This window comes from Rhipicephalus microplus, unplaced genomic scaffold (assembly GCF_043290135.1).
Source record: "Rhipicephalus microplus isolate Deutch F79 unplaced genomic scaffold, USDA_Rmic scaffold_32, whole genome shotgun sequence".
In the NCBI taxonomy this organism is placed as follows: Eukaryota; Metazoa; Arthropoda; class Arachnida; order Ixodida; family Ixodidae; genus Rhipicephalus; species Rhipicephalus microplus.
In genome coordinates, this window is record NW_027464605.1 from 4,228,260 (window position 1) to 4,251,808 (window position 23,549).

General features: G+C 44.3%; 1 protein-coding gene across 2 annotated transcripts in view; it reads left to right on the forward strand.

Annotated features, from left to right (window-relative positions):
* LOC119172280 (canopy family protein seele) overlaps positions 1 to 21,686 on the forward strand; it is a 29,478-nt gene extending 7,792 nt beyond the window's left edge. For both annotated transcript variants that reach the window (XM_037423330.2, XM_075884434.1), the window contains exons 3-5: positions 5,737 to 5,931; positions 13,410 to 13,518; positions 21,172 to 21,686. In XM_037423330.2, the coding sequence (XP_037279227.2) occupies positions 5,737 to 5,931; positions 13,410 to 13,518; positions 21,172 to 21,206 (339 nt within the window). In that variant the 3' untranslated portion in view covers positions 21,207 to 21,686. The remainder of the gene's footprint in view (positions 1 to 5,736; positions 5,932 to 13,409; positions 13,519 to 21,171) is intronic.
* Positions 21,687 to 23,549: the final 1,863 nt, after the last annotated feature.

A 23,549-nucleotide genomic window follows, 5' to 3' on the forward strand; every position in this document is an offset into this window, starting at 1 on the left:
TTCCGTAAGGCAGGACGACCAAAAACGGCACGTATTGCCTCCTTGAAGGCAGACCAATTCGCGAACTCGGTTTCGTGGTTCGTATACCACAGCTTGGCCACGTCGGTGAGATAAAAATTGACAGTGCCTAGCTTAGCAGCGTCATCCCACCTGTTGGGTCCACTGACTTTCTCGTATGACGACAGCCAGTCCTCGACGTCCTGGTCTTCGGTGCCGGCAAAGATCGGGGGGTCTCGCTGATGAACCGGGCCGGGGCAAGTAGTGGCCGCGAGAGGTATTGTTTGTTGGGCAGCGTCAACTTGCATGGTCGACGGCAGGGTGCGAGATCGGAGTTCCAGGTTGTAGGCGATGTGGTTACCCAGCACGATCCACCAAATGTAAAGAGGTTTATTGGGCGAACCAAACGGGCAGGTCGGAGATTGGAGATAGCGACAGGACGAGGAAGATGGAGGAGCTCGAGCGCCGATCTCGTGGTGCCTTACTCTGCGATGATGCTTGCTGTTCCCTCTTGTTGTCATCATTCCTTCATTATATTATTAATAACCCCCCTGGTATGTGCTCCCTAAGCTGGGAGTCCCTCCCTACTTGTATATTTTCATGTGTTATTCCTAATATGCCAGAAAGGTATCAACTTGCACACTGGATTGCCACCCTGGAAAGCCTTCTTATCATGCTGATAGCACAGGTACCATCACAGAAAATACATTCTAAGTAGCCTCATGATGTAGCCTCATGAGCAGCTAAGTAGCCTCATGAGCAGCTAAGTAGCCTCATGAGCAGCTAAGGCATCAAATACAGGTTGAAGTCCTTGCTTAGTGAGTTTGTAGTCAGCAAAGCAAGTGACACTCGCAGCACAGTCATTGGTCCCTGAAAATCTGATGTGCATATCTAATACGTCAGCATTGTACAAGCACTTTGATTGTAACATTCAAATGGATTCTGACAGTTCTAGTACAACAAGACTAAGCATGTTTGAAGCAGTAACATGTGTAAGAGTTAGCCGGTGAAACCCATTCACCACAAAGAAATTACTTTGTGCCCATGTCAGCACTTTCAGTAGTACTTCGGCCGTAGCAAAAGCTGTTGCTTAGTTGTCAGAGTGCTATCGTTTTAGTGTATCAGAAAATGACTGAATGCTAAGTGCAGCAGGGTATGATACGATAGTTTAGGTTCATGAGGTGGAGTGGCAAGCCCTGACCAGGCCTCAGAGGCATGAAATGTAAAGTGCAGCTCTAATTGTCTTGCCAGTATATCTTGCAAACGCTGCCTGTCACCTCTCACTGTTGCTCATGTTGTGTTCTTCATCCAACGCTTGCACTTTATTCATTCTAGCTTCCGGCATACTGAGATTGCTCAGGGCGTTGTGCTGCTAAACTAGAGGGTGTGGGTTTATTTATTTATTTATTTATTTATTAGAATACCCTCAGGGCCCGTAGGGCATTACAGAGGGGGTGGGTACAACATATATAACACACAAGAAAAAAAGACAAAATAAAGAAACAAGTATCAGATGCGCAAATCAGGAAGGCAACATAAGTCAACTAAAAATGTATAAGAATTCAAGCACATACAAGACAAAGATAGATAATGGAAACTGCGTATAGTTACAAGCATTGCTGAGAAATTGCAGTCTTGAATAACAAAGGGTCTGTTATTGATACAACGGAAGAGGGAAGGTGGTTCCAATCGGCGGCTGTTTTCGGTAAGAAGGCTGCTGAAAAGAATTTGGTGCGGCAAAACGGAATGGCAACCTTATGCTGATGATCAATGCGCGATGAGTGGTATGACGGTTGTGAAATGAGGTCTCGCTTCATTGATGGATTGTGAAAAATATCTTATGAAAAAAATGCAGTCGCGCCAGTTTCCTCCGGACAGTTAAATTGGGTAGGTCAAGGTTAGATTTCATTTCTGATATGCTAGCAGTACGGGAATAATTAGAACAAATGAACCGAACTGAGCGGTTCTGAACAGATTCTAACGCGTTAATTAAATTTTGCTGCACGGGATCCCATATAGCGGACGCGTACTCAAGCTTTGGGCGAATTAGTGATCGGTATAATAGAATTTTGAGGGACAGCGGAGCGCGAGAAAAGTTGCGGCGTAAGTATCCTAGCGTTCGGTTAGCGTTATTACAGATGTAGGTAACATGCGTGTGCCAAGATAGATTGTTGGTAATGTAAACGCCGAGGTACTTATATGAAGAGACATGCTGGAGGGGAACGGCGTTAATTCTGTAGGTACAGGGGGGAGAAATAGATCGCCGGGTTATTGACATGCATTTAGATTTGTTAGAGTTGAGAGTCATAAGCCATTTATTGCACCAGGTTGAGACAGTGTCAAGGTCTGACTGTAGAAATTGGTTATCATATTCATTGTTTATTTCGCGGTAAATTACACAATCATCTGCAAATAACCTTATAGCGGAGTTAATGCTGTCTGGGAGATCATTAATATATATAAGAAAGAGTAAAGGGCCTAATACGGAACCTTGGGGTACGCCAGATGTTACTTTAGAAAGAGGTGAGTTATAGCCATTAGTTGTTACAAACTGAGTGCGATTAGTCAGAAAGCATTCAATCCATTTAAGAATGTTCGGGTCAATGTTTAAGGCACTAACTTTCAGGAGGAGTAATTGGTGAGGTACTTTATCGAAAGCTTTTTGAAAGTCAAGAAAAATGCAATGCACAAGTGAGCCGCGATCTAAAGCCGATCCTATGTCATTAGTAAAATAAAGAAGTTGGGTTTCACATGAGTAACTTTTTCGGAATCCGTGCTGGTAGGGAGTAAAAAAAGAATTTGATTCTAGGAATGAGACAAGGTTGGAGTAAATTATATGTTCTAACATTTTACAAGGAACACTGGTTAGGGAAATTGGTCTGTAATTGAGAGGAGACTGTGTGTTACCAGATTTGGGCAGAGGGACCACCTTCCCCACCTTCCAGTCAAGCGGCAAAGTGGAGGTCTGAATAGATTGCGAAAAGATTAAGGACAAGTAAATTGATGAATACAATGCAGTGTTTTTTAGAAACTTTGAGTTGATTTCATCTACGCCACAAGAAGAGGATAACTTAAGCTTGTGAATTAAATTTTGCACTCCAACGGCATCAACGGTAACAGGATACATGGGTAAAAAATCACGACTAGGCATTTGCGGCAACGCAGAAGCAGAACAACTTGAAAAAGAAGTAACAAAAAAATCATTTAATGCAATGCAACACTCTTCACAGCGAACTGGCTGCCCATCTGAGTTCGTAAGTGAAATGTTTATCTTTTCCCTAGGTTTAACAGTTTTCCAAAACTTAGAAGGGTTGGTTACAAGAATTGAAGGAAGGGTATCATTAAGAAAAACGCGCTTGGCTTCCTTGATAGCTGCTCTGTATTCGGAAAGGACAGATTTGTACACGTGCCAACGGGCTAATGAATTAGTCTGCTTTGCCTGACGGAACAACCGTTTCTTTTTATTCCGCAATTTTTTAAAGTCAGTTGAGAACCAAGGGGGGCGTTGGCGACCCTTGATAACGTATGTGGGAATGTATCGCGTGATTAAAGATTCAACTTTCATTTTGAACAAGTTCCAGTTTTGTTGAATGCTGCGATCAAAGAAGCCATTAGCAAAGCTCTCAAAATTCGATTCGAGTTCACTGTTGATTGAGTCATAATCGCCGCATGAGTAGTCTCTTATTGTTTTCCAATTGTTTGACCGACGCCTTAAAGAACCTGTTAGATTGAAGTGCACGAAACAATGGTCACTTATGCCTGGGATATATGAAATAGAATGGACAAGGTCAGGTACAGTGGTGAGAATCAGATCAAGAACATTTGATGAATTGGGGCCCATTCTTGTTGGTTGCGTTACGAGTTGGGTAAGGTTAAAGTCTTCGCACAGTTCCACGAAATGTAAACTGTCGGCTGAAAGTGAGCTTAATGAACAGGAAGGAAGTGACCAGTTTATTTTCGGGTAGTTAAAATCGCCTAGAATAAAAACAGGTGTATGCGGGTGCCTTTTGACTATATCATTCAAAGCATCATGCAGTTGCTCGCAAAACTCTGGCGTCGCACTCGGAGGGCGGTAACAGCCACAAAATATGACATTTTGATTGTTGACATGGAGGGAAACACAGACAAATTCTAAAGGTGATGCTATTACTATATGGCTAGAAACTATAATCAGCTACGGCTATAAGTACACCACCTCCTGGCGATTCTTTTCTATCACATCTGTAAATGGTATAATTATTTTCACAATCGAACAGCTCTACACTTGCAATGTTAGGGGTAAGCCAGGTTTCCGTTAACACTACAACATCGGCGGCGCAGTCATCAAAAATTGAAGATAATGCATCCCGTTTGTTAAGAACACTTCGTACGTTAGAATATAAAACTGAGTAGCTACGATAAGTAGCCGAGGGGTGAACTTTGTTAGGATAAGAGCGTATCTTCGTCGGCATGCGTAGCGGAGGACGAAGCTTCTGATGAGTTCTGCGCATTTGTATGCAGCTCACAAACGCTGTCGGTCACCGGAGAGTACACAAAGCACTTTTTGTTGATGTAAAGCTTATTGTACTTGACGGTATACTTCTCGCCACTCGCCCTGCCAAATTCAAAAAGCTTCTTGCGCACGCTTCTTGTTGCGCGGCAGAAATCCTCGCTGATTGACACATGAGACTCGCGAAAACTACTTCTAGACTGCAGTATGCTTTCTCGGAACTTAAAAGAAGCAAATTTTACGATCACTGGTCGAGATTTGCCAACTACGAATCTGCCTAGCCTGTGCGCGCGGGATATGCGGTCGTCGCTACTTCCCAAGTTTAGCTTCAAAGTTTCATTGAGGATTTGGCAAATTTTTTCTTCTGATTGCGCCCACGTTTCCGAATCGCAATCTTCTATTCCATAAAAAATCAAGTTTTCTCGGCGAGAACGATCTTCAAGTTCGTCAAGGCGCTTGTTAACCGAAAGTACCTCCGGTACCCGTTGACGATTCGGCTCTCTGTCTGAGACCCGGACACATTCCTCAACTGCGCATAATCGGTTGTCTAATTCTGCCACTTTTTGTTCAAGAGACACTTGCGCTTCTCTAACTTCGTTAATGGATTCCATAAGTTCTTCGTGTTTTGCATCTATCTTAGAGTGCAGCCCCTTAATCAACGAGATTAACTCGTTGTATTGCTTCCCCGTATCTTCTTTTGGCGGGCCCGGGTTTTCCTCAACATCGCCGGACATAGCCAGAAGCCTAACGACATGAACGCACTCACAAATGGACATAAGCAAAACTTGGGGGCATGGAAGCATCAGCAAACAAATGTTGTTTGTTTTTTTAGCATAGAGGGAAACCGGTGAACTAACCTGCACAATATAACAGAAGGGTGTCAGATGCGTGTACATCTTTGCCGAAGTTCCATGCCCACTAAAGGGGCGGCCGAAGATCCAGCTCCTTATATAGCTGCCAGTTGATGCATCCGTCGATGCTGATAACTGTGGGGGGTCGAGCACCGGCAGGCATTCACGAACGCGCAAACCGGAAGGCTGGCAAGCGGGAAAGTCAGGTGATCGCATGGTTTGATTGAAGCGCGTGTCCAAGAACGCTACCGGGTGCGCAGACGCGGGTTACTGAACTATAGTACACAAATGGTCAAACGATGGTCAAAATAAATCTGGAGTCTTGCTACTGCACATGTCATCAACCTGCGGTTCTGGCTTGCAAAACCCCTGAGTTTTGATGAAATTTTTCAATTTCAGATTCCTTACGCTGGCTCCGAGGCACACATGCACGATGTCCTCGACGAAGTGTGCAGCCAGATGGACAACTACGCACAGGCGACACACAAGGAGAACGGAGAGCTTATTCTTGTGAACCTCAGTAAGGACGTTGACAAGCTGAGCACTTACCAAGTTGTCCCTGACCCCACTGCTAACGGAAAAATTCGGCAGCTTGTAAGTTTACCCTTCGATTTTAGTTTTGACATAGACAACCTCTGCTGCTCACACATTTGCTAACTCATACGTTTTTACAACCTGTATGCAGATGGTGTCCAGATCATGTGCTTAAAGGACACTAAAGGCAACTATTTAGTCGGCATTAATTGTTGAAACAGCGGTCCAGAAACCTCGTAGTGTTGCTTTTGGCCCAAGGAAGGGCCTATTTTGATATAAAATAGCGTATTAGAGGTCCCCATCGGGTTAGCATACTTAAAATTACTTGCCTCAAGAAGTGGACCGAGCAGATTGACTCGCATCACTGTTGCCTGCACAACGTTGTCTGGTGTTACTGCGCAAGTAGCAGCAGACCGAAAGCAGCGGGAGCCACAGCAGCAACAACGGTTATTGATCAGTTTCCCACCATTGACTTCGAGATTGCAGACGGTTTTGTATTCAACTTCGCCCCGCTAGATGACTCCACCTGTTCAGTGTAACAACACGAAAATTGAATTTTCGAACCACTCGTCTTATTCTCTATAGTAACGTCCGGCGATTCTTTTTTCCATGAATCAAGCATAAACGAACAAGCAGCATTTTATTGCGCTCCTTGATGCTTGGAATATTCTTTATTTAGTGCAGCTAGATCGATTAATAGTGATTAATTGTAGGCGGTCCGCCTGAGGTCATCGGGATCATTTTGAGAATGTCCTACTGCGTCGCATGTGTTCTTGTGCATTTACCTTAATTTCTCGGTAAATAGGGCACTGTTGTTGATAATGTTGTCGTTTTAGATGTCGTACATTGAGCTTTCACCCTGACATAAGTTGTTATTTGACTTTAGTTCCCCTTTAATTAAAGTGGGTGCTTGGTGTATACTGCAGAGAAGCACAACGAGCAAACAATGTTTACTGGACACAGAAGTTGCAAAAGAGCTTAGCTGTCAGTTAGCCAGGAAAAGTGGTCTTTACTTTAAAAGTTTCAAGCTTAAGTTTTGGCAACCCTCAGTTATTCGTTTTAAAGGGCCAGTCAACAGACTTCGACTTTGACACCCCCTAAAGGAGGCTTGGCGATTTGTATGGGAGACTGCGGCGATCACGTTTTCCGAATATTACAGCGCTGCGTGCCATGCAGGGCCTCCATTTTGAAAAACGATTCCCGCACTCCTTTCCTACGCTTGACCAATCCTTCTTTCACATGCAGTAACGCAAAGTCGCTGATCGGCAACTTGACGGGGCATGAAGCTCATCGATAGGTCCCAACCAGTCACGATGGCGGGCTACGCCTTCATCTCCCTGTGAGGGAGAAGGATGGCAAGGCCACGCGAAAATTTGAAACCAGCTGAAAGTGATGTTCTAACCCTTGTAATTTCCTTATTTATGGCACGTGTTCGCAAAATTCTTGGGGCAGCATGTTTACAAAGCGAAATTGGACATATTTCTCTTTATAACAATTTTTGGATCTCACAGTTATTTACTGGACCTTTAAATGTGCTACGCATTTAGACAGCGAAATTTCACACTTGCTGTCAAGTCCATGTTCTGTAAACTTTTGTCGCTGGGTGTACACTATTAAGGCAGCCAAAAATTCTAACGAGTGCCAGCGATCTTTTTTTTTTTTTTCTCGTAAAGCCAGTTCAACTGCCCCCAAATGTCATGTGCCCAATGTGTTGATGTGTCTGCAGCGCATGTGGCATGAAGAGTTCCTGTGAAACACAGTAAATCATCTGGAAGTTATCTCATAGATTGAAAGAAAAAAGGGAGAGAGAGAAGCAAGAAAAAGGCTTGTACAGATACAGTTGATAAAAATGGGGGCTGGGTTTGGGTTTTTGGCCTTAATGTAAGTTTGCGCACAAAAATGTTGCTTGCATCTGCTAGTTGATGTAAGGTGCAGCCTCTTTGAAAGAAAAGTTACTCCAATTCTCAAAGTGAACAGTTAATTTGCTTTTATCTCACCTGCCCCCAGCCATAGTTAATAAATTGTGGTAACAGACTGCTTCCTTGACGGTGCTTTTCAGTTTTTAATATACAGTGCTCACGGATTGAAACATGAAAATGTTTCATGGTCATTAGAAATGTGCTAAATGTTTGCCATTCCTCTTGTGAGTTTGAAACAGTATATTCGCTGCTGACTTTGTCTTTCTTCACGCAATAGGACACACAATGTCGGTGCAGAATGCTGGTAACAGGCTGTCCCATTGAGCTCCTATCAAGCTCTCGCTTCGGCTTTCATGTCCTGCAGAACTGTTTTATCCAGCCTTACCGAATGGCTCTAGGAAACCAAGACATCTCAATGGACCCCTGACATCAAATTCAGAAACCTGAGATGCTTGCATTAGTTGATAGTCCTGCATGAGGGGCCACTTCTGACCGATGATTAGGGACGAGCATTGCCTAAAGAGAATGATCGAAAGTGAGGGTGTGTGTTCATCTGAATATACAGGTTCAATTGACATTTTTTGTGGTTTAAGGTAGACAAAGATCCCCCCATAACGTTGCAGAGGTCAAGCAAGTATTGTCGGGGTCAGAGAACATGAACGGTGTGTGCACAATCTCACGATTGGCAGCCGGCAAAGACTATCTCCCGATTAGCTCTCGCCGAAGACTATTGTTCGTTATTAGCTGCTCTCTAGGTGGTTTTGGCTGCTCACGCCAGGAGTGCTTTTCTTTTTTCGAAGGAGCACACATTCAAACATCCACATAGTTTCATAATTCAACGCTTATAGGGTTCCCCTTATTTGAAAACAGCCCATTCAGCATCGCCGATGCTTGAGGGCACATACTCTCAGCTTCTGCCTCATTGGGGGGCGCTAGTCTTGTGGTATTTAGGTGGACATTTCGAGCTGATGCAAAATAATTCTAAAGTAATGATGCTAGCATTAATTATATGATGTGTTAGAGCATTTACGATTCAATTTTGTCATTTTAAGACACAAAGCTACAAATTACAGTAAAAAAAGTCGCTCACAAAACTTCTACTGTCAGGGGTCCTTTAAGCTTTGCCAGTTGTCTTGGGAGGTTTTCTTCCATATTGTGTGTAGATACCTTCTTGGTGCACAACAATTTAGACAAGAAGTGCACAGCAGCAGAAAGAGTAATGTGAAACGTGAAGTGCGAGGCATAGGCTCAGAGTCAAGTGCCAGAAAGAAGAGGTGGAATGCACTGGATGGGTAGCTTATGATGGTGCTCTATTGAGCAAATTTGGTGTTGAAACAATGATATTGGATCGTTTGGCTACATTAAAAGGGCAGCCACGTTCCAACCCATTGTTTCTGTGTAAAGAATGTGGGCGTGCAACTTAGTTTGCTGACACCAATGTGCTGTCCTTGTTTAATAATAAGGTAACTTAATAACCAGAACACTTTTTCATTAAAGGAATGTCAGCACAAAGATTTTACATATTTTTTTTTCTGTTGCAGTAACTACCTAACAACCCGCTTATCATTGCTTGTCAGCTCGTATCTTTGAGCGGGCGACAGTGAATTACTGGGGGGCGGTTCTGATGAGCCCTGTCGCACTTTGAATCGTAGCTGGCTGGGTGAGCACACAAAGTAGCGTGCACATTAACACTGCATTGACAACTGTTCTTAGAGAAGACTTTCTGGTTCATCTGAGCGCTCGGAGATGTCGTAAATATGTGCGACTCACCGAAAATGCGCTGCCGAGGCAAGTACGTCAGCCTTTGTGTTCACATGCTAGTCTGCCCCCTATTTTCATTGAAATGGTCTATTACGAGAGAGGCTCACAGCGATCGTGGCAGCCAAGGCAGACTCTTGGCACAAATGGAAATAGGTTGTTTTTACATCTCCACTGCGGCATCTCTATAATCACATGGTGGTTTCGGGACGTTAAATCCCACATATCAATCAATGGTTGTTTATACATAAGCCAAAGGCACATTTCACATGCAGTCGTGCAACACACTAAAATTTTAAATGCAGTCAAAGCTCATTAAAGCAAAGTTGCATCTTACAAGAAATTGAGTTTGTTATATCCAAAAATTTGTCATAGAAGGTATTTCTTAGTACGTATCTATTCCAAGGCTATTTTTTTATTAACTTTGCTATATCCAATATATATTATATCTATGTTTGTTATATTGACATTTGAGTGTATGTTCCAGGCTGTACTATTTGTTGCTACTTCAAGAGGATGCGTATGTTTCCACACACATCTACTATTTCACGAGTTATTTCTTCAAAATTCATTGTCAGTACTCTTTTAATAAAGCACATATGGCATGTATCACGAAGCTCTCATTGACATTACTTTCCGTGGGGTTTAAGAGAACACAGATTTAACCTCTTCAGACCTGAGGAAAAACTAGCCAGGGTAAACTCTTATAAACTCTTTATTGCAACCATTTGAAAGCCCTGAAACACTTTTCGGAAGAAGAAAAAACGAAAACTGTAATTTCAGACGAGAAATTAGCTGTACCCATTTGGGTACAACAGGCCTAACATGAGTGAAAGTCAAGAAAGCAGTTTCTGTTGAGAAGGCAAAGAAACAGGTCACATTTAGTGCATCTAACGCGTGTTTTTCCGCTGCAACCTTGATTGCGGCATCTCATCTGAGACTTTAAGGACACATGCTCTGGAAAATGCCCGTACTTGTGTTGTAATTTCAGACGAGAAATTAGCTGTACCCATTTGGGTACAACAGGCCTAACATGAGTGAAAGTCAAGAAAGCAGTTTCTGTTGAGAAGGCAAAGAAACAGGTCACATTTAGTGCATCTAACACGTGTTTTTCCGCTGCAACCTTGATTGCGGCATCTCATCTGAGACTTTAAGGGCACATGCTCTGGAAAATGCCCGTACTTGTCCAATCGGACCTCACTTGGCGGCATGGAAGTCACCTTGGTATGTTTAGGGAGTGCAGCAGTCTCGCCAATTTCAAGATCCTGCTCTACTTCGTTTACGGCTTCTTGCATTTCGTCGACGTGGGCGCGAATTAGCGTTTCCGCAACTCGGTTCTTAAACTCGAATTGATCGAGAATATCTTTTGCTGCAACGTCCATGAGTTTGCAGTCATTCCTGTATTCAATCCAGGCATTTGCAACCGCTAGGTCTAGAAAGTGGGCAAATACCCTAATGGTCCACTTCTTCGTACGTATTTTTGTCCTGTAATAGGACACATATCCGCCCATGTTTTTGTTGTATATTTTGATGCAGTGCGGCTGCGGCACATCTACTTTCTTCCTCTCTTCCTTCGACCATCTTCTGCAAGTGCCTTCTGGAGTGATGCCGCAGGCAGTCGAAAGAATCATGACTGATTTTCGATCCTTCCACTTCGTGAGACACATTTCTCCATCACTGCGGACAACGCAGCATGATTCGCCTCGTTTCATGTTCTTTTCGTTTGGAAGCTTTGGTGCCGCACCTCCAGTTCTGTTTGCCATAATTGTACCGGTAAGATGTGCATTCCTTCGGAGAATTTATTCAGCAAGCTTCAAACCTGTAAAAAAACGGTCTGTGAACACATGAACTGGTTGTTCTTCCGGCACTGTATGCAGAAGACGCTTCACTATTGCCCCGCCAAGACCAAGTTCTTTCGTATCGGCTTCAGGAACAGTTCCTTTACCTGTGTAGATGACGAAATCTAACACAAGTCCATCAGAACTGGACAAAACAAAGTTCTTAAGGCCGACGGGATTTGGTTTACTGGGCACGTATTGTCGGGCAGGACAACGTCCGCTGAATGGAATCATTTGTTCGTCGACAGATACTGCTTTTGGACGCGGTAGCTCGAGGCACGCTTTTCGAAATGACTCAATGATGGGTTCCGCTCTGAACAACTTGTTTTCAGTTTGTGCATCGGTTGTTTGGCTGAGGTCCACGAAGTGCAGCATACCATGTAACTCGAAGAATCGGTCGCGTGTCATGGTTTCTGTGACAAGAGGCACAGCCGATATGCGGGACCAGTAGAGTCTTGCTCTTGGGAGTCCGAGAAGGCCCATTAGCATGTGTATTCCGGCAAGTTTTTTCATTTCTGCCGGCGACGTTCGCACTGACCTGTGGTCACGCATCTGAATAGAATAGAGATTTGTTTGTTCTGCGCAGAGCTTCCAAAAGGGTTCCGCAAAATACTTCGCAAAGTAGGCAAACGGAGACATAGGAAACCTTGAGTGGACTTGGCACGGCGCAGAGTCCGAAGTGCACCTGAGAGGGAAGCTGCAATAAAAAGTACCAGTCACAAGGTAAACTCAATAGGCTGCAGTCAAATAATGCTCTTATCTTCAAAACAAATAACTGAAACGGAGCACGCACTCTGCCGCTTTCCAAATGGGGCCACGACCTTGAACATTGTGGCTAGCTGGCGTGTCATCTTCAACTTCATCATCATTGTCACTGCTGCTACCTGAGCATTCACTGCTGCTGCGTGGCTCATCCAGAATGTCGTCATCATCAGACAAGTCAATGTCGCTCTGAAAGAGTAGCTCTTGAATCTCCTCATCGCTGAGTAACTTGCCTGTAACAATCAACAGAGTCAAATTTATTTTCAACGTAACGACCTGAAGTACCCAATTGGGTACAGTTGTAAATAAGTTGCGCTATCTCTAAGGCAAGACGTAGGAACAGGCTGAAACTTTCCATGCTCCTTCTCTAATATATCCTGAACGTTAATATACAATATTTAAGAACACATATGTAGTATTTAATGAATGAAAAAAAGTTAAACTCACCTGGTCGCTTGCGCGCGCTTTCTTTCCGTGACGCCGCCATACTCGGCCTTTCACTCGTTAAAGTGTTGTCGGCAACACTTTGGTTGCACCAAACCATGTACATGCATACGATTCGGCCTCCACATTACTTTATTCTTGATGAAACAACTGTGAAACGCCACCCTGCCAGTGTTTCATCAATGTAGTAAAAAAAAAACACTTTCATGTTTCTTTCTCATAAAAATATGTATAGAAGCCTCTGCCACTTTTTTTGAAGATTGAAAAATATTTTAGAAATATTCGGAAAAATATTAGAAAAATATATTATTTGATTCACACTCATACTTCAATGCTATTCAAATTCGATTCACACCCAAAATATTGCTATTTGCACAGCTCTACATAAAATATATCTATATTTATTTCCATGAAGATCCACTTTATTATGATTTATGAATCTGCCCAACAATTCAGTTGAAGGTCTGGTGTTAAATAAGTGCATCTACGCAGTAGTTACTATTGCTGGAAAATGTTTTCTTGGAAATCAAGTGGGAACAGTTATTTTGGCTCCTAAAGGCTTGCTCACATTTCTTGTGTCTAAACGAAGTGGCAATTGAGTAGGTGACATGTGGGGATTAGCCAGTGCTCTGCGGGTAATTAATTTGTAGAATAGGGAGCACTGCATGGAATCACCGAATGAGAAAATTACACTGTTGGAAGTTGTCTGGTGCAGGTGTGCCACACTGCTGGTGCTTATCTCTATGTTTTATTGAAAATAGTCTGTATCTCTATTTTCGTGTACCTTCTTTCCAACATTTTGTTTTTCCATTTTCAGTGTGAAGATATGATTGGAGAGTACGAAGACGATTACATGCGAGTTTTCTCAAAGCACAAGATAAGGGTGGAGCCCCAAGCCTTTAGGTTGCTTTGTGAAAACAACAAAGGTAAAGAGATGCCATTGGCATTTTACATTTCGAATGCATACATATTGCCCAATAATTATTGTCCTTGAAAATGCAACACTACACTTGTGCTGCATTGTCCTGCCGAACATTCATTGTGTATGATGAACCAACATTTTTGTGATGAAAAGGAGCCTTTTGGAGGGATAGTCAGGTGTTACAAAAGCAGAAGACATTTGGTGTTTGGATGCTGTAATGAAATACATCTTACTTACTGCCACATTGGTTGGCATGGGACGCTGTTTGGAAAGTGAATTAATATTCGTGTTTTGTTCAAGTTTCATACCTAAAGCTGAGTGAAAACACACTGCCAGATCTCTTTCTTTCTCGGGTGTACAAAATAACAGGGTCTTGCTGCTGTGTTCAAAGCGAAAGCCTTAAAGGAACACGAAAGGCGAATGTTAAGGCGATCTTCATTGTTGTAATAGTGTTCCAGAAAACCCGTAGTGCTTGTTTTATTCCAAGAAAACGCTTATTTTGAATGAAAGTGCATTTTAGTGGTCCGCACATTGTTAGTGAAGTTCAGATGGCGGGCCTTGTTGAGGCGACATGCGGGTTCTTTTGCACGGTCCAAGATTGGCGGATGTGCGTGAAGTTATGACTTCGAGAAAGTAACTTATAAAAACTAATTTATTAACATTGAGAAAACCTCCTGCAGCTTGGACACTCGCTTCCTACGGTCACTGCTGTACGTCTTCTATCTTGACCCCTCTTTTTCTCTTCTTCTCTCTCTTGTCCCGGTGCATTCACCAAAGAAATTGTAGCCTGCAAGCATGAATGTCCAATGCGCCAGAGCAGCTTCTTGGTCATCCGTCTAGATCGGCTCTGCCATTGTGTCTAGGCAGCCGCACTGCACTGTTGCAGAGACAACCAGTCCAGTCGCTTTTCACGGGGTTTCTCAGCGATGCCAAGAACCGCTGCATTCCATCGGACGGGGAGTCACATTGTCCTCGAACACCAGAACCCCTGTCTTCTGCAGCGCCCACCATTGTGGTGTGAGCTCACCCTCCCCGATTTGTCTAGGGGAACAGAACGCAACAGCTTGAAAAGGCCTCCTGATGTAGCTTTTGCCTTGCCAAATGTTGCCTGCCTTTACTGCCTGGTAGCTGATGCTTGGGTTCCTGCTCTGGAGTGCACTTTACACAATCTCACATGGGCGTGACATTTTTTTTAACTGTTTGAGCAACTTTCATCCTCGTGTAAGGCACCCGCAACAGCATGCGATAACCAAGCCACAGTAGTTTCTCAGTAAATGGAAATCTGTTAAACGGAAGTGCTGCCTAAATGAAACAAGTGTTTCTCCCAAGATTGGCTTCTTTCTCGCATTCTCCACCACTGGTCATTTATCATTAAATAAAACTATTTTAAATGGAACATATTATCCTGGTCCCTTCAGGTTTTGTTTAAGGAGTCGACTGTACCACTGAGATACATCCGTGCAAACACAGTGCAGCCCTACAGAAATGGAACTTTTGCACAATCCATGCCATTCTCTATTGTAGCATCAAGTTTTTTTCACCATCAATCAAGCAGAAATGCACAAGTAGAATTTCATTGCATCTTTCAATGCACTGAATGTTCTCATTTTATTACTGGTGATATAATTTGTACTTCGGTCTCTTGACGTCATCGGGCACGTTCAAATAGATCTCACTGGTTGCGCATCTAGTATCCTACATTTACTTTAATCTGTCGATTACTACAGCAGTGATATTGGTAATATTGCTACATACATAGCCCATCAACGGTGAAACATTCAACATTCTGCGTACAAAAGACGACAGAAGACTGCCCTGTCTGCTGTATGCGCTGTTCCCCATCTTGATTGATCTCTAGAATACACTCACAAATAGTCACGTTTTGCCTCATTTTACGTAACATACTATGATGCAGTTTCTACTTCGTCCTTGTACCCATCACGAAGTTCCGCGAGGGCAGTATCTTCACGGCTCCAACCATGTCACAGGTTGAAAGAACATCGTTTTCACCACCTGTGCCTCTCGTGACTTCTATCTACGTATTCCTACCTGCAACTTGAGATTCTAGCATGTTTTCTAGACAGGATCTGCCAGTGCACCAACCTGCATGAATGGATTATTTTTTTATTTAAAAAAAATAATCCGTCCCACTTATAGCACTGGGTAAAAGTGGGACATGACCCTTATTCTTGCCAACGTGCTTTTCTACTTGATGGCGCACCGCGAGTGTAGTTTCAGACGCACGAAGCCAACATTACAAGCTGGCACTCTGTTAAAGAAAAGCTCCACAACTTTTTTAGCAACACCGTTGGATGGCAGGTGGCTCCAGAGAATCAACTGGCAAATTGAGTACAGATATCTATCGAATCGTATGTCGTGTATATTCACAATGTCATCACCGTTGCCGCCTGGTAAATGAGCACATGCTCGAGTCTGAGAAAGTATCGCATGTTCTGAAAGGCAATCGCTGTCAAGGCCTTCAACGTCTATAACAACGTTGCCACCGTCAATGCAGTCATCAATGAGTGCCGGTAGTTTGAACAAGCAAAGAGCCGCTGTATAACTCATTCATTCGCACGGCTGCCCAAGACAACTTTGTCATGTGAAGCTGCTCACCAGTCACCCACCTATGACGTCACCCATAGTGTTGGTCAGGAGATTGAAGCTGTCTGTACAGCTCCTATTGAACTGTTCGTTTTCACAACATCATTCCACTGACATATTCCACTGACCCATAACAGCCAATCGTAGCCTTAATTCACGCTTTGGTCAGGCAACAGTTTGCGAACCTTGGTCTTCCATCAGCGTGTCCCCTGACCCCGCCTTGAAGTACAGCCTTACTTCTTAAAAACCCTTGCTGATCCTGTCCTGCATTGCCCTTCCGGAAACCTGCGGAATGGCGAACCCCCGACGACCAGCCTGTCTGCTTTACTTTTCATCCTGGCACGTTTCTCACTATAGCCGTTGCCGTTGGTCATACCTGCCACGTCAGACCTACCCAGCACCTCCCATCAGTAGGTTGAAACCAAACTGCCCTCCTTCGGAATATCATGTTTTAAGTGCTTTTACAGCAGGTGGTAATGCTACAGAGCTAGCAGAACTGCGGACCACAGCAGGAGCCTATATCAAGCCCAGGTTCCACACCAGCCCGCTGTCAGATTAGGCGTCGCAAGTTGCGGCGGGGAAGTGTGGCAGCAGGCTAGGGTTCTGCTTTGGCCAGGCTCAACGTCGTGACTGAGAACCCGTCTATTTTCAACATGAGGCACATAGGCTTTGTCCCGTCATCTGTGCCGCCGTAAGTACTGACCGTTGAAGTTTGCAAACGCCCCATTTCCATGGAACTGGACATGGGGGCCAGCGTGTCGGTCATGGCTGGCAAACTCTTCAAAAGGACATTCCCCGGAGTGGCCGTCGAGGCTTCAGGCGTCATGCTGCAGTTATTTGAGATGGCTTTCCCAGGTCCAAGGCCAGGCCCAGGTCAGCGTTCGTTTTGGCTACAGAGAAGCAATCCTTCCTCTGTATTATTTGATCACGGGGTCGTCACCGACGGTGCTCTGTAGGAATTGGATTTGCGTACCGGGTGTTCGGCTGCCAGAATGCCAGGAAGTAGCCCTACATGGCGTACAAGACATCCCGAGCCTCCTAACAGAGTTCCAGTCACTGTTCAAGCCAGGGGTGGGCGCATCTGCCGGTGAGACTGCTGGCATCCATGTACCCGAGGGAGTCCGGCCTCAGTTTTTCAAGCCTTGACCGCTGCCGTTCGCACTTAAGGACGGTGTGACCCAGGAGCTGCAACGGTTACAGCGAGAAGGCATCCTGGTACCAGTCAAGACTGCGCAGTGAGCCACTCCCATCGATCCAGTTCCCAAGTGAGACAGTATTGTCAGAATCTGTTCGGATTTCAAGGTTACTATCAATCCCGTCGCTACTGTCGAAAAGTACCCTCTGTCTCGGATTGAACTTCTCTGGTTGGCTATGTCTGGTGGCCAGAAATTCTTGAAGCTAGACCTCAGAGATGCATACCAGCAGTTGGGGCTCCAAGAGGCCTCACGGAAGTACGTCATGATATCGGCAACTATGGGGCTTTTTAGTATATGTGTTTACCATGCGGCGTGGCCTTGGCACCAGCCATCTTTCAGAGAGAGATGGACAACCTCTTCAGGGGGGGGTGGGGGGGGCATGAGGCATGTGGCAGTGTACTTGGACGATATCCTCGTCACCGGTATCGACTACGGAGACTACATGCACAATCTGCACAACGTTCTGGCCCGACTTCAGGATGCTGGCCTCAAGCTCAAGCGGGAAAAGTGCATGTTCATGGTTTCCAGTGTAGAATACCTGGGAATACGTCATCTCCCAGGTTGGCCTGACTGACTCACCGCAAAGCTGAGGCTGTTCTGAAGGCGCCGAAGCCCCCAAAACAAGAAAGCTGCAAAATTACCTTGGCCTAATCAATTTCTACACGAGGTTCCTGTCCAACTTGTCTGCGCATCTGCAGCCACTGCACATTCTGCTTCGAGATGGCCAGCATTGGGCGTGGAAGAAGTAGCAGGATGTGGCCTTTGAGCACCGTAAACAGCTAATCACCAAGGCACCGATGCTGGTGGACTTCGATCCAGCCAAGCCTGTTGTCGTTACTGTAGGTGCATCACCAGTTGTGGTGCCGTCCTGGGGCACTGCCCGAGCCTAGAATGCCACTATTCGCCAGGAATTTCCATTCTGGCTCACCTTGGTCTGCTGGACAATTTGTCTCGTCTGCAAGCTCCTCCTCTTTGCTCGTACGAATGCAGGATGGAACCACATGGCACCGACGTGCTGACCATGTGAGGGCTAGCTGCGGGACCGGGCTTGCATCCACGGCAGCACCTGTTGCGGCCAGTGAGCCAACCATTGCGCAAGGAACAGGCGCCTCTAGTTGTGCGCCTCTAGTTGGGCCGCCGGCAAGTTCAGTGCCATCTCTGACAACCACGGCAGAATCTTAGGAGGAATCAAGAGCAGCTCAGGCAGCGCCTAGTGCTACTGCGCCTAGTCCTTCAACACCTGTACCCAGGCGGAGCAATTGACACCGAAGGGCACCAGACCGCTTTTTGTCTACCTAAACCAACGTTGAATCGGCTGGGACTTGTATTTTTTGTTTTGTATACAATAAGTGGGGGTGAGGGGTGTAACGAGCTTTGGCGCCCTGCCTAGCCTAGTATCATTACCTCCCCAAGTTCGGCAGGCAACCTTGGTCGTGCTTAAATAATAAACACTGATGAGCGCTGCTCGGCAGTCAGTAGTAGCTGTTACTCCACCACGCGCGTAGGGTTGTCCTTAATGGAGAGCGGCGCCTTTGCGCCCCCTCTCATCCACGGTCTTCAGCGCAGATCATGACGACAAAGAGGGCTGGCCTGTCTGTTGTGCCTGGTGTCTATCTTGATCGATCAGTGTAAATACACTCACAAATAGTCTTGTCTCATTTTGTGTATCAATATTGACGTTTTAGACGTTCTCAAATATTGTTCCTTTTCACTGACTTAAATTTTAGTGGCGAAGCGCCTTATAGCATAGCCCGAATGTCCCCGAATGTCCCCGAATGTCGTAACTCGAATGTCGTAACTCGAATGTCGCTACCACCGACCGGCCATAGAGGGCAGTACTTGTACTATACCCTGAAAAATGCTAATGGTACGGCACTAGATGGGGTTACTTGTTACTTTAAAGAAGGACTGACGTCACACGTATGGGATTAGAGAGAGGTGATTGCGTGTTTTTCGGCAGTGGCATACGTCAGGGGGCGCTTATAGTACAATAAAAGCGCCGTTCTGGCGCACATGCGCATTCAGAGGCTTGGCAATCGAGAACGGACAAGGCTGCTGAGCAGCGTGTGCGCAGGGGGGCGGCAGTTCGCACTCGAAAAAGGGACCCCGACGTGCGGCAGCATGAAGCAGAAGTGCACCAAGAGGACTCTGCAGTACGATTACGGGAGGCCGAAGCGGCGAGGCAGCGGCGTGCGGACCCAACTTCACCCAACTCCCCATCATTCCCTCCGTAGATATGCTGTCATTTTTTAATGAGTCTTTTGTGTCCTTTTACCTGTTTGTCTTTCAAAGTTGCATTCCTGAAAATATGGCTCAAGAAAAGAGAGAGCCCATACTGCAGGTGTACTGTGGCCATTTCGTTTTTGTGGCATCGCACAAGTAAAAACATGAAAAAGGCACATGAGTGTGCCTACTGTGAATTTGCTTTGTGCACTCAGTCATTGCACTGTTTGCGTGAGCAGTAGTATATAGGGGACTTGAAAAAAGGCGAGACGCATGCTCCACACCAGTCCTGTGGTGATAGCCCTGCCGAGCATACATGCTCTAGAAAGTGGGTGGAGAGGAGAGGCGCATTCGCTTCTAGTCAGCGCTGGTCCCAATTCGGCTCCCCTTCGGCTCGTTAGGCAGTGTCCTTGTGCTGTTGTCGAATTTCGAAAACTCCATTTTTCACTTCTATGGGCCCAACTTAGATTTTGCCTCGTTCTTGGAAAGTTCGAAGCATTCTCTGTAGTTTTGTTTTCAGCCGATGTCGTCAGCTTCTCATACTGAAATATAATTAGAGTATTCATTTTTAGGCCAACTGTTCATTGCAGACTATTATGAAATGATTGAACAGCTGTGTACTTATGAAAACTGCCATGATACTACGTGCTTTTGCAGCTGTGGCGAGGATGTTGTCAGGTGCCAACATGGGAAAAAGAAATTTTTTTTTCGACTGTACTTCCATACAATAGCCTTTCAGTAGTGTATACTACACCTGTGTCAGGGGTAGCAGCATTTTTTCTTTAGTGTTTTACTTCGGTGCCTGGAGAATGTCACTATTGTTTCCAGAGCGATTGAAATTCTGCTGCATCTAAAGTTGTTTGGGAAGTTGTGCAAAAATATAGAAGTTAAGCTCCCCAAACTATTTCATCATCAAAAATGCTGTGCATTGATGTTAAACCAGACTAATCAGCATAAGCTCCACGCTCCTCATTAGTTTATCATCAAAGGGGCCTTGGAAACTTCTTCAAGTAATCATCGAATGACCTCAGTGTCAGAGTTTATTTATTCACAAATAAATGGCCACAGAAGATTTATGAATGCGAAAAGTGTAACTGGAGTTATATTTGTCGCATGCTTCAAGTGCTTTTCTTCTTTCCTTATACATGTATGCTTCAAGCTACTTGGTGGAATGGCCAAGGGGCAAGATGCTGTCAGCATGCATCGTGACCCTTTATTTAGCCCCTCTTTTTTTCAACACGTTTGCTCACTTTCGCGAACATGCTTGTGTATAAAGTGTAGTTCTAGCTTTACAAAGTGTGGTGCAGGTACACGGTAGCCGCGGTTCCTATGCAGCATGCAAATGCGCAAATCAATCAGTGGCCATGACCCTCAGATTTAGGTAGTTGGGCAACTTACGAAAGTTGCTGTGAGATGATGGAAAGATTTTAAGCTGTCTTTGAAACACAACTTAATTGTAAATTCTTTGATGCTTGCAGTACTGTAATTTTTGGCTCGCATGTTCACAGGAGTCTTCGCTACGGATCTGCACAATTTCCTCACCATGTTGATAAAGTGCCGCAGGGCATTTTCAAAGACTTGAGCTGTGCTTTGTAGCGCCTGACTGTTTCCTTTTTTTTTTTTTCATTTTTCAGAAATCTGTGGAGAAAAGGCGAAGGAAGAGCTGTAGATACCATCCTACGCTTCACTGTCACTACCGTGTGTGCAGGTCCACGTGATGGTAGAACTTTTTGAAAACTTTAAGAACTCTTCTTTTTTTGCCAAAAGGCACAGCCAAGTCTGCAGTGCTGACGTTGCATTCCTATTTATTTGGCACCATGTGCCAGCATTCATTCTTTTCTGTCATATTATGTTACGATGATTTCGAGACGGCCTTATGTGATTCCTAATGGTTAAACCATGCAATCCTGCTGAGGGCCAGAAAACCGAGATGGAAAAACACTTCAAATTTTTTTTTTCAATGGTTGTAGTCACTGAATTAGAATTTGCGCATACTACAAGCAATGTGCGATAGTTTTGAAGCGTATGTTTGCTCAAATATATGTTACCGGTCTACGCAATAAAAAATACACTTGCGAAAAAAATGAATTTACTTAGTGCTTGTTTACATGTTTCAACTGAATAAAATAAAAGTTCCTGGGTTTATGTACTTGGTAGCAGAACTTCACTTTTTGTTGACTGTAGATGTTACAAGTGTTCAGAACTTGTAATTATCAATTCAATGGTCTTTGCTGCTTGGCTCAGATAACATGATATTTGAAGTGCTTAAATAAATAATAGAATGGTGTAGTTTAACTGTAGTTTTAGTGCGCTGAAAAAAACAACAACTAAAACAGTCATTTAAGCTAAAATGTCCAAGCATTACAGGACTCTAAATCATAGTAGATTCAAGAGACTTTCGTGCATCGATCAAACAAGAAAAAAGAGTTATTTACACTATGTAGTTGCTCAAGACATAGCTACAGATAGCTAAGTTGATATGAAATCCAGTGTTTATAAATATAAAAACGATTGAACGTGCCACGGGTCTTTAGTACCACAAACAAGTCTTCGACATATGTCTGTAGATGCATCCTATGCATAAGCGTATCAGCAGGTGGGGGGGGGGGGGGAAGGGGGCTCAAGCCTCCCACTGAGAAAAGTTGGGGGGGGGGGGGGGGGGGGCTGAGCCCCACCACTCTGACAGCTAGTGGTCACAGTCGGGTCCACGCTGCAGAAAACAACCAAGGCAAAATTTTTCTTCACCACTAGTAATCACTCAATTATATTGTTAGGAGAAAAAAAAAAGTATTACAAGGCAAAGGTACATTGCAGTGGTAATTTCTCAACGTTTCAGCAGTGACAATTTTCCTTGGAGGCCTTTTGCGACGCTTTCCATACTGTATAGTAGCACTGCAGAGCAGTCTAGCGCTGGACAGGTGCCCTATTAATTACATCACTTGCTCATGTTTTTATACTACTGTAACTCGCCGATGCAATTATAGGTGGGAACGAACATACTCTTTATAGACTAATCAAAGCATTTGCTGCTTCAGCAAAACCATTTTCTTTCATCAAAAAGGATTACTATCACCGCTGCTCTGTCGAAGCTGCTGTGAGCACATGTCTTCAACTAATCTTTCTAAATATTTTAATGTTACCATACTGGAAGCACCAAGAAAGGTTTCTACTTTAACATTGATATGTCTGGTCAGCCTTGCTTATGGCAACTTGGAGTGATGGAGGCAGCTTGCAAAGCGGCGACGAATAAAGCAGTGGACTATAGCTCAGTGAGAAGCCAAAATAAGTAGATAGAAGTGCTCAAAATACCTTTGGTTCCTGAAGGAGTGCTTTACATTTAAAAACTGAATTCTTTGTGATCTGTTTAAGTCAATTTCATTCAATGTTAAAATATCTACTGTTGAGGAGGCTGCCATCAACATATTTGTAGTCATGTGGAAAGTTGTGAGGGAAAGTGTAAAAAGTGTTGCGTGTAATATTGTCACAATGCAGAAACAGCAGCAGTTAAATACGGGAAACTCACTTTAATTGTACCAGAACACTGGCAAACTGATCGGAAGAGAACCTCCCCTTTTTTTTCTCGCTGCGCGTGTTCTTCGTTGTTCTCTGGGTGCTGCATATTCAATGTGGCAATATGATTTCATGCATCATACATAACAAACATATACGTGTTGTCCAAGTGCATGCTGGTTAAAACTGACTGCCCTTTTTTTGTGCTATTGAACAAGTGCTGTGTGTATGAAAAATGACATGAAAGCGCGAGCGCGTCGAAGATGTCTGTCTCCTATCATATATATATATATATACTGGTTGACAAGTGTGGTAGGCTATCTAGCCCCATCATTGCAGAAGACAGACGGAAAAGGGCCCACACGCATGAGAGTGGTATGGTTCCTCCCTGTCTTCTTGTGCTCTTTTTCTTTACAATGCTTAAAACCAGCTAGTCCACAAACAAGCATTAGCTCCGGGCGAACTTCTTTGCAAAGCCTCATAATAATGTGCACTGCAAGGA